A 16,415-nucleotide genomic window follows, 5' to 3' on the forward strand; every position below is an offset into this window, starting at 1 on the left:
CTGAATTATAATTTGATTAACTGCAAGTAATTTAATACACAAACAAAGGGTTAAATGTGTAAATTTGATATAAATATAAATCTAGTAAGCAGTTTTGTCTACATGAGCTGTTAATAAATTGAAGTTTGATTATTTGTTTGCTTAGCAATACTAAGATTGAATTAATGCAGAAAGTACATCAGAAGGTAAAATTACAAATAAAAATATAAAAACAAGATACAGATAAAAATACTTATAGAAGCATAAAATCAAATATACAGAACATGCTCAGAAATACCAAATAATAATAATATAAATATACATATGCATACATAAATTCATCAAAAAATAATTGAATATATTTGTTATATTTTCAATATTGCAATCACTATTTTCTGAAAAAATGGACAAGCCCTTAAATGAAGAGCATTCAAATACATTATTAAAAAAAAAAAAAAAAATGGATGTTAATTTAACATTAATATAAAACAGCTTTCACCTTTTGAAAAACAAATTTCAAGACCCCAGAATTCTGTTCCATCCTTTTTTAACAAAATATTGCAGTTGCTTCAATTTCCGAAGTCTATCCATTATGCATTTACTTATTCAATATCTCAGACTAATATATGCTGCCCTCTCGCTCTTTATTCTCCACATGCTCTTTTGTTGAGAGTGCATCTCTCGTTTGTTGTATTCTGAGCCAGTGGTTAATTGGCGGCACGCCTGTCTGTTGTGATTCAGCTCAATGTGTGAGGAAGCTTGTTGTACACTATAATATATTAAAAGGGTGCTCACAAAAGCTCTCTCGCTCTTTTCTATACGGCCGAGACTGTGGAAACCCCTCTGGGCTTCATTCAGGGAGGGGTTGGACATTTAGTGTCTGCTCTCTATGAATGCATGTCAGCGATATGGAAATGAAAGCCGATTCGAAGGCGTCCAAACATGCTTATTCAGTAAGGCTTTGTGTTGATGGCTCTGTCAATGAGTGAAGAAATACACACACATCCTCACCATCTGTATGTGTTGGCACCGATGGAGGGGCTCTTATGGGCAGACGCTCGTGGTTATGACCAAGTCTGTTCTGCAAGCTAAGATAAAGCAGACTTATAAAAATTGCTTCTGTCCATTTTCGCTGAAGCTAAACTCATCTTTAGTGTGCACAAGGGAACGGCACTGAAAGCAATTTTAGAGGAAAACCGATAAAAAGCAGGATACAAAATCATTGGGTGTAATGATGCTCTGGTTTTAAATGCTATTGGTCCAACTAAAAGAGAATGAGTCAACATTTGCAGAATCTTTAGTAGGCTAATATTACCTCAAATATAATGCAATTACTTTTCTAAGCAATCAAACTCACCTATCGGACCGTTAAACAGACGAGAAAAATCTTTTGTTGAAGGTGCGACTCATTCTAGAGACCAGAATGTCATAGAAGCTTAAGGGTGGAATTATTTTACTATTTTATTTTAATTAGCAACTGTATATTAACATCAATGCAACACATTGCAATGAAACCAACCAGAATACACTAGCAACTGCATAGCAACACCCTGGAAACCACCCCAAACATCCTAGCAATCACATAGCAACATACTAACAGCCTAACTGAATAGCAGCATCCTAGCAACGCAGCCACCCAGAATACCCTAGCAAATGCATAGCAACAGCCTGGAAACCACCCAAAACATTCTAGCAATTGCATAGCAACAAACAAACAACCTCTCAAAATTCCTTAGCAAATGCATAGCAACATCCTAGCAATACAGCCACCAAGAATACCCTAGCAACTGCATAGCAACACACAAACAACCCCTCAGAATTTCTTAGCAACTGCATAGCAACATCTTAGCAATGCAGCCACCCAGAATACCCTAGCAACTGTGATAGCATCACCCATGGCAACCACTCAAACATCCTAGAAATCACTTGGCAACATACTAACAGCCCCTCTGAATGCATTATTATCAATTACATAGCAGCATCCTAGCGATGCAGCCACCCAGAATACCCTAGCAACTGCATTGCAACACCCTGGAAACCACCAAAACATCATAGCAATTGTATAACAACACACAATCAACACCTCAGAATTCCTTAACAACTGCATAGCAACATCCCAGCAATGCAGTCACCAGGAATACCCTAGTAACTGCATAGCAACATCTTGGCAACCAACCAAACATCCTAGAAATCATATAGCAACACACTAGCAGCCACTCAGAATGCCTTAGCAACTGCTTAACGACATTCTAGCAGTACAAACACACAGAATACCCTAGCAACTGCATAGCAACACCCTGGAAACCACCAAAAACGTCCTAGCAATTGCATAGCAACACACAAACAACCCCTGAGAATTCCTTAGCAACTGCATAACCGCATCCTACAAATGTAGCCACCCAGATTACCCTAGTATCTGCATAGCAACACCTTAGCAACCACCCAAACATCCTAGCGATCACATAGCAACATACTATCAGCTCCTCAGAATGCATTAGCAACTGCACAGCAACATTCTTGCAAAGTAACCACCAAGAATACCCTAGCAACTGCATAGCAACACTCTGGCAACCACCAAAACATCATAGCAATTGCATAGCAACACACAATCAACACCTCAGAATTTCTTAACAACTGCATAGCAACATCCCAGCAATGCAGTCACCAGGAATACCCTAGTAACTGCATAGCAACATCTTGGCAACCAACCAAACATCCTAGAAATCATATAGCAACACACTAGCAGCCACTCAGAATGCCTTAACAACTGCTTAACGATATTCTAGCAGTACAAACACCCAGAATACCCTAGCAACTGCATAGCAACACCCTGGCAAGCACTTAAACATCCTAGAAATCACATAGCAACATACTAACAGCCCCTCCAAATGCATTAGCAGCTGCATAGCAACATACTAGCAATGCAGTCACCCAGAATACACTAGCAACTACATAGCAACACCCGGGAAACCACCGAAAGCATCCTAGCATTTGCATAACACACAAACACCACCTCAGAATTCCTTAGCAACTGCATAGCAACATCCTAACAATGCAGTCACCCAGAATACCCTAGCAACTACATCGCAACACCCTGGAAACCACCCAAAACATCCTAGCATTTGCATAGCAACACACAAACACCACCTCAGAATTCCTTAGCAACTGCATAGCAACATCCTAACAATGCAGTCACCCAGAATACCCTAGCAACTGCATAGCAACACCCTGCCAACCACCCAAACATCCTATCAATCACAGCAACATACTAACAGCCCCTCCAAATGCCTTAGCAACTGCATAGCAACATCCTAGTAATGCAGCCACCAAGAATACCCTAGCAACGGTATAACACCCTGCCAACCACCCAAACATCCTAGCAATCACAGCAACATCCTAACAGCCCCTCAGAATGCATTAGCAACTGCATAGCAACACTCTTGCAAAGTAACCACCAAGAATGCCATAGGAACTGCATAGAAACACACTTAGCAACTGCATATCAATATGGTAACATCTACTTAACTGCATAGCAACATCCTAGCAACAAGCTACAAAACCTAATTATTGTGGTAGTGAGTTTTGCATGGGCAAAACATTGGAAAATGTAAATATATAGTCTGTATTAGTAAATTTAGTCATTATTAGTCTACTTAACTGAATGTAAATGCCCTTTCATGTGAAATATATTTTTATTCATGGTTAAACTTATTTCCCAGGGCACATGTCATTCACTGGTTGGTTATGCAAGAAGACATGAGTTTAGTTAAAGGGATAAACACAGATGCATATAGGGTTGGTCGTCTCTGGCAGAGATGCCCATCGCAGTGGGTGAGGTATGGGACAGGCATTGGCATGGCCCCCACCAGCACTATTATGTAATCCATCTGTGCTGCCGCTGCAGGCGATTGGCACTGCCTTTAAGAGAATAGCGATTGGGTGACCCTCACCAGTCCCCTGACAGCCACAACTCTACCCACAATCCCCTTCTCAATCTGTCTGGCCCTCTGCAGCCCTTCACCTTCAAATGACCGGGAACAAATACAAATTACATGGTAATTCAGAAATATCAACTTCAAAACTAAACGACACAAGATCCACCAATAGCAAACCACAACCATTCAATCAGGACAAAATAAGCCCCGCCCTACATTTGTTCTTGTTTGGGAAGCTGTTTCACTCGGATACACATCACAATAGGGAAGAAAAGACCATCCCAACTTACATTTCATGCCGACTTTAACGTAAATACTTGAGTTCCTTGCATCACCACATATGCAAGTAAAATAGGCTGTAAATGTCATTTTATGTTGAAATGCTTTTTTACCCTTACATGCTTCTTTTTCTAAACTATATGAGCAGTAACTAGAAATATGTTTATACACACTAAAACACAGACTTCAGCAGATGATTCATCAGTCAGAGACCTGCGTCTGATGGTGCACGTCAATACAGAGATGAAACTGGCACAGAATTGTCTGTGACGCACATCTCGCCTGGCAGTGGCCTTTTCTCCTTCCTTTGCATTTGGAAAAGCTGTTTACCAACTGACCCTTGGCCCGTTCATCTCTAGACCTCAGTCCTGCAAAAACTCACAATTATATTTCTAGTTGGGTTTTGTTTGTGATTGAGGTCTGATCGCAGCATATCTAAGAGACAATCTTCACTAATTGATGGAAATGCAATGGTAGAGAGATAAGTTTTTAATTGGATTTCACAAAAGAGGACAACTTAACTCAAGAACATGACCTTCAAGAGCACTTTCTGGTTAAATTCCTGGCCACTGGCCATCTTACTGTGAACATTTTTTTTGCATTCTCTAACAATATTACATGCATTAATGTCAATATGTTTGGGATGTTTTAAGGGAACTTAAAGTAGCAAACAAAGTCTAGATTTAAGTTGATGTGGTTAGATTAATAGCATTGCACTGGCCATTTGTGATCATGCTGAATGATTTTTTGGCATTTTACTGTATGCAATACTGTCAATACTTTAAGGAATGTTCAAGAAAAAGTCCTTCTGTTTTCTAAAGACAGACAGACAGACATTTTTTAGCACACGTTTCCATATTCGAGGTGACAAATAAAACATCTGGAAGCCTGACTGTGTTTTCCTCTCAAATATTAATTTATTTTCCTGTTTAATGGGAAACATAGATACAGGAAGCACACGTCTCAGCAAGAGGAAAGGTCGGCGCCTTGGTGGCCTCTTTATCGAACTGAAGATGTCGAAGAACATTCACAGGGGCATCATTCCTCATCTTCATCCACAGTCTTCGTGACTCTCACGCTCCCTTCCTCCAGGACGCTTACTCCGAATCAATAATGCAGAGGTCGATCCATTATGAGACGTGTTTGAGAGAGAGATGCTTATTCACATGCATGTATTTAACACGTATGACACACTGCACTATATTGAAAGAACGGAGCGCCTAACAAAAATGAAAATTACTTAAATATATTATCAGTGGTTTATCAGTTCCTCTTCGTTCACTTCAGGCACTCCTGTACAGCAGACACAATGTCATCAAAGATCGTGTCTCTGTTTTCTTTTGTGACCTGTGGGAGGAAAAACAGACAGCAGAGATTAACTGGAATTGGACATTATCTGAAGAAAATGAGAATGGAAAAGATGAGCAATTGTGAAATGAGCACAAATAAGGGCTGATTTGTTTGTTAAACATTCATTGGAGATAGTTCCCAAGTGTCCATGATTCTTCCCAGTTGTTATTAATAAGATTTTTTTTGAACATCATTTGATAGAGTTTGCACACATAAAGGGCAAGTTTTAGTGGATCAATAACTAGAAATGCCTATATCTTAATATTCTCCCAGCTAGGCAATTGAAAAATGACAATAAAAAAAAAAAAATATATATATATATACGATTTAAAAATTCCAGGTTTTTTATGACTGTAGGAGCTATTATTGCATAAAACTAAACCTAAAACATGTCGACACTAGCTATGTTTCCATCCAAAAATGCTAATTTAACTAATTTGGAATATCACATCAAACATTTGCGAATAAAGCAGTGTTTCTGTCCAGTGAAAAAGAACAAAGTCGTCACTTCCTGATAAACTGGTGCAAAAAAATGGAAGTTGCGGCATAGAAGCCACTGTATATAATAATTTTCGTATGAATTATTTGCGCCTCAGAACGCACAGATGAAATGCAATACACACTGTCATGTTATCTTGCATTCAGATGCCTGGTGTTTGTGAAAGCAATTGCGTAAGGAGCTTCTTGGAGGAAATTATCCCGACCAAAACAGCATTCCAGATGCTGGGCAACAAGATGGGTCCACTGGTTGGTCCAGTAATCCCTTTCAATCGCAAAGTCACATGTCTTTTTTGATGCGCATCAAGGAATTTATTCGGAAAAAGTGTTTCCACCGTAGTTTATGCTCATTTTCGCATTTTTTTAATTAAGCAAATTTTTAGAATGTATGCCCATCTTGGGGTTTTCATCCAGCATTTTTTAATTTTTTTTTATGCGATATCCCAAAATGCACATAAAAATAGGTGGATGGAATCATAGCCACTGAAGCTGAATGATGCAATTCAAATGGTATTTTTGCTAACTTGTAATCACGGCACTTGTGTGTGTGTGTATATATATGTATGCTGAAATCTGAGCTCTTTATAATGCTGTCAGCTACGAATATATATATATATATATATATATATATATATATATATATATATATATATATATATATATATATATATATATATATATATATATATATAATAAAGTTGAAGTTATTCAAAAGGGCTATGTGTAGAATTCAAAAACCCTTGTTATTAGCGACACCATTGGCCATTAAGTGAACTGCAGCCAGCAACTTGCTGCTCGTGCTCGCACTCATGCACACGTAACATACAAGAGACTGAACGTCATTCAATGCCGATATACTCATGAGAAGTTCTTTTTCCAAACCCAAACATCCTAGCAATGCAGTCACCAGGAATACCCTAGTAACTGCATAGCAACACCTTGGCAACCAACCAAACATCCTAGAAATCACATAGCAACACACTAGCAGCAACTCAGAATGCCTTAGCAACTGCTTAACGACATTCTAGCAGTAGAACCACACAGAATACCTTAGCAACTGCATAGCAACACCCTGCCAACGACCCAAACATCCTAACAGTCCCTCTGAATGCATTAGCAATGGCATAGCAAAATTCTTGCGAAGTAGCCACCCAGAATACCATAGGAACTGCATAGCAACACCCTGGGGAGAACTTAAACATCCTAGAAATCGCATAGCAACATACTAACAGCCCCTCTGAATGCATTAGCAACTGCATAGCAACATCCTAGCAATGCAGTCACCCAGAATACCCTAGCAACCCAATTCAATGCTGATATACTCATGAGAAGTTCTTTTTCGTTCTTCGCTTGGAAGTAAAAAGATGTTGGAAATATATTTGCAGTGATATACTGTTAACAAACATCCAGACGGCGTCCACACTGATGAGAGCGACGTTTAGATGAATATGTAAATATGTGCTGCATGCTCTCCTCTCAATAACAAAATAAACACAAAAAAGACAGCGGTGAGAAAACAGCATTTCAGAAAGCTTCTGATCATAGCGATGTAGATATGTTTGAACCAGCGCTGTGATTCACCGCATCATGTCGACAGATGAGGTCGTTAAAATTACACTTTTGAATATAAAGTATATTAATTTTTGAGACTTTATAGATCTGACTATGTGAAAATATAGTTTGAATGAATCCTTTTCTTTGACATTACAGTACAGAACGGCTCTTTTATCCTAAACATTGTATAAGCATTCGTTTAATGTGTCATTGAAAGGAAAAGAGGAACTTGGGAGCATCCTTTTGATTTTTCCCAGCAAAAATGAGTCCTTCACATAAAAATCAGTCGACAGGCTTTGATAGACAACCCAGGAAGTTGGGAAGGTCTAGTTTAAGACTCATTACAGGCTGTTCACACATTGGCAATACAAAAAGCGACTAATACATAAAAATGGTTACATATAGCCTTTGTTAATACTTATTTCTCAAAACACTTTCAACACGCAGTGAGGAAGAATACTGAATAAACACGAGGAACTGTGGAATGCATAGAATTTGGTGAACAATGCAAGTGTGAATTCTGTGGAGCTTCTGTTGATGTGGGCGCAGATTACATACAGGCCAAACAAAACGCGTTGGAAAGGAATCTGTGTTATCAACCATCATATCAGCACACAGCACATGTAAACCTGCACTGGGGTTCACGCCATATGTTTCCACACGCCTCGGAGCAGACGCCTGGATTCATCACATGCTGGTCTAGACACAAAGGACAATGACTCATGGATGAACGGTCAAATGTAGCCACGCTTCCATTTTCCTTTTTGAGTAAGCCAGCATGCATCATGTATCTTTTGGGGAAATTTGTGCATTGCACTTTTGGTAATGAAAATAAATGTTTACTCAAAAAATATTTAGGCCTAATTTTAAAGGGGACCAATTATGATAATTTCACAAGATGCAATATAAGTCTCTGGTGTCCCCAGAATGTGTCTGTGAAGATAATTTATTATAGCTTGTCAAATTTGCCCCTATTTGGGTGTGAGCAAAAACACACCGTTTTTGTGTGTGTCCCTTTAAATGCAAATGAGCTGCTGCTACCCGCCCCCTTTCCAGAAGAGGGCGGAGCTTTAACAGCTCAACAACAACAAAGCTGGAGAATCTCACGCAGCCAAAATGAGGAAAGTTTTCAGCCTTACATTGTTCAAACCGACACTGATGGAGAGACTCAGGAAGAAGTTACAACTTTTAGACATTTCTGAATGGTTAGTGGATAAATTGATGTAGTTGCTGTGGAGTTGATTCAACTCATCCACTAGCATGTGCCGTCATGTTCATCTTTTGTGTTGAATTGACCCTCGTTTGGTGTAAAATGACGGCATGACAACAACACTCTACTACAACAACTCTTCCTCTTCTCTAAAGCAGCAAAACATGACCCCGCCCCCTTTGTTGTGTGTTCTTAGGGGCGGGGTTTATGTAAATTTTAGGGTTTGTGATGTCACCAACCCAGGAAGAAGTTCGTTGTAGTCCCTACCAGCCGCTTGTAGTTCTTAAAAAGTGACTTTTGTAATAGAAAATATCTCTCTTTGCATTGAACTTTGAGTGTCGTAACTTTGCAGATGTTTTTTATGATCAAACAGCAACATTACACACTAAATAAAGTTAAAAAAGTTTAAAACTGTAATCCAAATGGATGAAATTTTTATATGCAAATCAAATGCATAAACCCTAAATATATCAAAGTGTTATATAAATTCTTTGAAGTAGGAAAAGGACAAGAACTATATTTTTTTCCATATAGTGATCTGCAGTATTTCTCTACAGTAGTTGCATGTAAATCAAAGGTGCCAAGGATGTTTGCATGGAAAATTCCAGTGAGGTAAAACATATTTTTACCATAAATATCTTGACGTCCTGTCTGCTGCGCACTTCCTCCACCAGCGTGAGAGGTTTTCCTTTAGGAACAGGGATGGTGCCCAGGATTGAACAGCTGGAGCCGTCCAGAGTCTGTCTCACCGCACGGATAAACGCTTGGCTGAACAGCTCCATCTTCCCGATCTCATCGATGACAAACACCCTCTTGCTTCCCTCACACATCTGTTCGATGAGGACAATGAATAATGAAACTCAAATCTGAGCATGTTTAACACTTTGTGCATGCTGTTTTACAGTGTCACTTAAGGGAAAAGTTCATTTGGTAACCCTCATGTTGTTCCAAACCCGTATGTTTTTCGTTCTTTTACGGAACACAAAAGTTCAACCACAAAAGTAGATTGTGAAATTTGGCCGCCAAGCTCCAAAAAGTACAAAAACACAACTTTAAAATTAAAATGGAAAATATAAAATAACCTATTCAAAATTTTAAAAACTAATGATACTAAAATGACACTGAAGTTCATTCAAAGGTCTCAGGGCTCGTACACGGCGCATCCTACACTAACTAGCAAAGATGATTAACATGAAGGCTCTGGCTCCAGACGCACTAAATGTGTCAGTCAGGAATGCATGACTATGGCTCACAGACAGATGAAATATGAGTTTATATTTGATGGTAGCAGCATAGTGCTGAAGATATGGAAGTTCAAACCTGAAATGACAAACTGGAGAGCTCCTAAATGAATAAGAACTTAAAGGGGTCATGTTTGTCTTGATCTTTTGTCTTTGTACCATTAAAACACCCCACAAGTTTCAGAGCTTAAAACGTCCTTCTCATTATAAACAAAACATCTTTTGGATATTGTGGGATCTGTGATGTCAAATACATTTCCATATGACTTCCTCCAGAGCAAGACATCGACGAAGAGTTATACATCACTGCACCAAAGGGCCCGCCCACTGCAACTCAGTCGCTTAACGGCTGACATTTGCCTACACTGGATGTGAGCATCGCGTCAAAATCAAATGGAAGAGTGAAAGCTTTGACACGTCCAGTTAAGACAGCTCATTTGTGTCTCTGTACAGACTTCAGACAGATCCCAAGTGGATGGTTTATTTTAACGGCATCCCAGATCATGTTGGAGGAGTATATGTTTGTTCGGAGCATTTGTTTTGTAAACATGGCACAGTGTAATGGAGAGTTTTCAAAGAAACTTTTGTTGACAGATGAAGCAGACAACCGTATTGGATTTGACAGCAGCTGCATCACAAGTGAGTAAATGATTTCATTATGTTTTGTCTGTAAATTCTGCTTTGTCTGGTTTTAAATGGATAATGTTTTCAAAACACTTCCTTGCATGCAATAGCGAGTAGGCATTGATATGCTATATTGTAGGTTAGGGCTGCACGATATATCGCATGCAATTGTCACGCGCATTTCGTCAGCGATATTGCGTGGTTTGTCAGTGAACTACGGCTTTGTCTATTAAATGCCACTCCATTTGAAAGCAGGTGATGGCGATTTAGCGGTAATCAGGGAACCGGCTTTACTGAAGAAATGCGTGTGACAATCTCATGCGATCTATCGTGCAGCCCTATTGTAGGTTGTTACCTATGCAATGACGTTAGCCAATCATAACAGTGACTGTTTACTGACAAGCCTGATTTATTGATTCACATGATTTATTCCCCCTCAAGCCATCCTAGATGTATATGACTATCTTTTTCAGATGAACACAATCAGAGATATCTTTAAAAATATCAAGCATGGTAGTGAACGAAGGGTGTTTTGAAGCCCCCCAAAATTGCAAACATCCATAGTAAATATAATAGGGGGTTAGGGGTTAATAAAGGCTTTCTGAAGAGAAGCGATGGGTTTTTATAAGAAAAATATCCATATTTAAAACTTTATTAACTAGAAACGAATTAAAATAATAAATCTGTCATGATTCCTTTAAATTCCTCACTCAAAGCTATAGACCTTAGTCAGGTTTGACACCATATTGAATTTAATGAGACTTTAAAGGATAGACGTACAGTCTTTACAATGGCAAGCACTGTAAAAGGTCCTAAATCATGTAATTAAACTTTCAAAACTGTATTATATGGAGTTTTTGTCCAAGGTTTTTGCTCTTTTCAGAAAGGTATTTCATCAGCTGAACAAAAACAACAGTATAATCAGGCGTGCATATAACTGGTGAGTACCAGAAAACGTGGAGAGAAGCGCTTTTGAGTACCAACATTTTTGGGGAGAGGGACATGTTAGGATTTTTCCCCATCTCTGGTAAGATAGAAATCTTGATGATAAGTGTGCTCATTAATTATTAGGGGTGCAATGGATCACAGTTGATCCGTACGGACCAGGCCCCACGCTTTGGCATACATGTGATTCGCGGATTAACTGCTAAGTTTAATCATCATAATGTGAAAGTTTATCATTTAGACGTGTTTTGTCTTGCCAATTTACACATTCAAACGATTTTAAATGCGGAAGAAGAGTCAAAAATCGGGACTCGCGCTCCTCACACACCCGAAGCGTGAGCATGCTGAGAGAGGCTTTCAGACTGCGCTCGATCACATAATCAATTCTTCTTTCATGCTTACGTGCGCTTGAATGAACACATACACAAAATTTCGTAAAAATACCGGTATCGCAAGAATTCTCTCATAAGTCAACGGTTGAGAAAGAAACTGGTATATTCTGTCTTAAAGTGACAGCAGCCTAATATTCCTGCTGTTGTCTGTGTCATTAATGTTCATAAAATAAAAACAAATATTATCATCATCTACCATGATCGAGAGAAAAGAAGAGCAGTCAGGATGAAAGTGATGAGGACAGCTTTTATGATAAGTGTGTCGCGTAAAGTGTGAGTACCAAACAGCATCTCCAGGTGCTCCCTTGAGAGCCAGACCAAAAAAGTTATGTGCATCCCTATACACATGCATTTCTATATCCCTCATTTTCATTCCTGTCAAAACTTAAATATGGCTCTACCCTGATTAAGGTCTATTGTGTGGTTTCAGAACACTTTGAATATAGCACAGAGGTTGTATGTACTCCCTTTATGCTGCTTTTATGGTGATTTATGGAGCTTGAAAGCCCCAAAGCCCTCTTTTTGTATGTAAAAGTTTGTAAAGATTCTGCTAAACATCATCTTTTGTGTTTTTCAAAGTCAGGTCAGGGACTTTCCCTGTAGTTAGTTCACCGTAAAAAAGATTTTTCCGAAGTTGTGAATAAAATAAAATAATTGCAGTACGTTTTATAAGAAAATTGAAGTTTTTCTACTTCAAAATTTAATGTTACATGCAGTTTCTTTGTTAAATTTGCAAGCAATTTCTGAGTACTCACCATTTGTTTTTCAGTGTATATCATACATCATTTAGACTAGAAAAAATTACGAGACTATTAGTATGCACATAGGTTGTTTATATCATCCATCCATACATACGTTTTTGAAAAGAGGGAGTGCGAGACTCTCAAATGACTGAAGATCGACCGCGTACTGTCCGACCCTGTATTCACGTCCACCTGCGGCGGATTCAGCGCTGGGATCAAACAGACAGTGTGTTAGTGGATGACAACAGCACTAAAACACTAAGACGTGCGGCTGACTGATGGAGAGGCAAACGGAGATGATACCTGAGCCTGGACAGACGTCCTCTATCACCTGTGAGCGTGACCACATCAAAGCCCACTCTCCTGCCTCTCTCTCGGACCTCCTCTGTGTAGAATCCGCTGACGGAGACCCCAGAGGAGACCATGGCATCACACACTTTCTTCACCAGAGTGGTCTTACCCACACCTGGTAGAGAAAAACACTTTATTTGGGCGTAATTTGCCTTGAATTGCACCTTTTATTTGGTGATAATGATCATCCGACTGTAAATTTTCTTGCTGCATGGCTATTTACCAGATAAGTTAATACATGCACATATTAAAGGCACAATAAGTAGTTTTTCGCCACTAGAGGTCACCTATTCAAAACAAAGGCGTAGCTTGATGACGCCGAGATTGTGCGTGGATTAATGGCGTCTTCACCTCACAGAAGAAATGGGACAGGACTTGGGCAGAAATCATGTTCATGGATGGGATTATTAACGTTACTGTAGTATGAAGTAGACCAGGGCGAGTGCTGTGCGAGCAGAAACGATTTAATTTTATGGGGCGCTCACACCAGACACGACTTGCGCAAATAAATCGTGCTATTTACGCATAGTTGGATGCTTGAACAGCTTCAGTCGCGTGTGACATTCACTTCACAACAGATGCAAATTTGCATCATGAGATATGTGTCCCAGACTCTTCCACTTCTTTCTGCACACTTCCACAGAATAAACACAACTCATTAGCGGGGAAGTAGTTGTAAAATACGGCGAATAAGCTCAATTTGCCGGCTTTAGCCAGTTGTCTCAATATGTCTCAATAATAAATATATAGCCTAATATATAGCTCAAATTGAGTAAAGAGCGTTTCTGTAAGAGTATGAAGATGTATCGTACAGTCAGTGACGATAATTTTGTCCTTCATTGTTTCGGATTTCTGCCTCCGCTCGCTACGTCATAATCACGTCACTACTAGAGCAAGCTCCTGATTGGTTAACGTGGCGCGAATTTTCACCAAAGTTCAGATTTTTCCACTTGCGCGATTCATGCGAATCACGCGTTATGCACGTCAAACACCCGAAACGCTCATGGTAAAACATGGTACTCGCGGTAAATAAAGAAAATGAGATTTAAACAACAAGACTACAAAACATGATTAATTTTCTGTCTATAAATGTATCCAAACAGTTGTTCCCTTGTCTAATAAAATATATAACATATTAAAGCATCTTTGGTGTTTCCATCAAAATAAAACCAGAAATCGAGGGTAACGCGGATATGATGTCATTGACAGGTGACGCATGGACACGGTCCGTGTCCTGGTTAAAATTGCTTATTTCTCCGGATTTAAACATTCTTGAAAACATCTGGGTTACGTAAGTAAGTTAAAAAATATATAACATTGTTCTAGTGGTTTTTTTTGGGGGGGGGGATTTTTTAATCCAAAAATCTTACATATTGTGCCTTTAACTGATTGATGAAAAACTGATTTGATATGATTTTTATAAGGAAAATGCTGTGATATTCTAGCACAATAATGTATGAAACTGGTTGCTTGGGTCAGTGATCAGAATACTGTGATTGATTAATATTATTGCATATTATTAAACTGATTAATATTAATATAATTTGCATATTAAAGTCGTTTCATATGCCATTTGTTACCATTACTGTAATGTGGTAGTTCTTTCAAAAGTTTTGGCTTAAAAATCAAAGCTCAGAAGAGCTGCTGATGTGTCAAGTTTGTAATAGTATGCAAAACGAGTGCTTATCTCTGAAGGCATGCCGTTTATACTTTCTAGAAGTGTAAATGTATACTATATTCGCGTTTATTTACATTTCCATGGCACACAGAACAAGATGCATGACTTTTGTGTTTACTTCGTGAATTTATGATGCATTTTACCGGGAACGCCAGTCAGGAACACGTGCTTCATCGTTTACAGATGATTCCCGCTGCTTTAGTTCAGTAGTTCAGTCAGGTCAGGATCCCACACACACATGCACACTGCATACTATATTACTGCTACTTCCGGCAGCATGATTATGACGCAGGCGCTCGAGCGACTCAAGACTGAAAGTTTATAAAATGAGAAAAAAAGTGTCTTGTGCAAGTTAATTGTGCAAGAATTTAGTACTTCACCACGAGGAACATTAAATCATCTGCCATTTTTATGGCAAAAAAGTAAAAAGAAAGTATTTTATTCTCACAGAGGTTTAAAAAAAAAAAAAAAAAAAGGAGAAAGCGTAAATTATGTTGTCTAATAATTCTATTTATAGGAATTAATATTATATTAATTTACGTTTTATCTGATTATCTGCACTTTTATGCTTTATATTTAAAAATTCATGCTGTTAAAAACCCAAACAAAAACACTGTTTGACTTAGGATTAGGATATTAAGGAATAGAAAATGTGTAGTTGGTTCTGACAATAACTAACACATAATATAAATTTATATTAATGCTGGACAAATGATTAATCGCATCCAAAATAAAAGTTTGTGTTTACATAATATATATGTTTGTATGCTGTGTATACTTTTTTTTAATATTTAAATACATACACTGTATGTATTTGTGTGTGTATATATTATATTATATTATATATATATACATATATAAAATTAAATATTTGCATGTATATACTGTACATATATTTACATAATTTATATAATATATAAATATTTTAGATATAAATATAACTAAATCAATTAATTCTTAAATATATACATGCATGTGTATTTATATATACATAATAATTATAAACAGCACACACACACATATATTATGTAAACACAATGGGATTGTTTGATCAGCATTAATTTATATAAATCAAAAAGATAAAATTATCTTCCACCTGTTGCCATCAGACAGTTCAATAACCAATCCTGTTGCGCCCACTTTCAGACTGTAACAAATTAAAATGTTTTTTTTTTCATTAATTTGTTTTGTATTTAACTCCAGCTAAATTACGTTTCACACTGTCAACTGTTTCTGAGATAATGTATATTCATCAAATACAACAAATACAACAAATACCGTTATACTTAAATATTGAGGTTTATTCAGGGCATCAGTTTTCTATAAAAAGCATGAAACATCTCATTTATAACAAATATTCATTCAATATAATCCACATTTCCACTTTATCCATTTTAAATGACTTAAATGGGTTCATTACTCATTTACTAATGGATTGAACATTCTGCTTAAGGCACCGGGTATTTTCTAACCTCTTCACACAATCTCTCGTCTATGTAGGCCTTGATTGTCGCTGTAGCTTGCATGAGTTCCGTTCTGTTCTGTTTATGCCATTTTTCTTCAACTACCTTGTGAATTGACGCCCCCAGGGCATGGTTGCCACTTTGTTTATAAACTAATTTCTGCAAAAATGCGT

At 38.0% G+C, this 16,415-nt stretch overlaps 2 protein-coding genes across 3 annotated transcripts in view; one reads left to right on the forward strand and one right to left on the reverse strand.

The window, feature by feature from the left end:
• Nucleotides 1-5,099: 5,099 nt before the first annotated feature.
• Nucleotides 5,100-15,056, reverse strand: ntpcr (nucleoside-triphosphatase, cancer-related). 2 transcript variants are annotated; one of them, XM_067385635.1, is made up of 5 exons: nt 14,923-15,056; nt 13,054-13,216; nt 12,863-12,959; nt 9,435-9,635; nt 5,100-5,540 (listed from the first exon to the last, which is right to left on the reverse strand). In XM_067385635.1, the coding sequence occupies exons 1-5, from the start codon at nt 14,951-14,953 to the stop codon at nt 5,472-5,474; spliced, it is 561 nt and encodes a 186-aa protein (XP_067241736.1). In that variant the 5' UTR covers nt 14,954-15,056; the 3' UTR covers nt 5,100-5,471. The 2 variants fall into 2 exon arrangements, with proteins under 2 accessions (XP_067241736.1, XP_067241737.1); XM_067385636.1 differs by having other exon boundaries at nt 14,898-15,011.
• Nucleotides 10,298-16,415, forward strand: part of LOC137020307 (signal induced proliferation associated 1 like 2) — a 178,399-nt gene continuing 172,281 nt past the window's right edge. Inside the window, exon 1 of the mRNA XM_067385630.1 lies at nt 10,298-10,685. The gene's annotated coding sequence lies outside the window, so the exon portion shown is untranslated. The remainder of the gene's footprint in view (nt 10,686-16,415) is intronic.

The sequence above is a fragment of the Chanodichthys erythropterus genome, chromosome 5, assembly GCF_024489055.1.
Source record: "Chanodichthys erythropterus isolate Z2021 chromosome 5, ASM2448905v1, whole genome shotgun sequence".
Classification (NCBI taxonomy): domain Eukaryota; kingdom Metazoa; phylum Chordata; class Actinopteri; order Cypriniformes; family Xenocyprididae; genus Chanodichthys; species Chanodichthys erythropterus.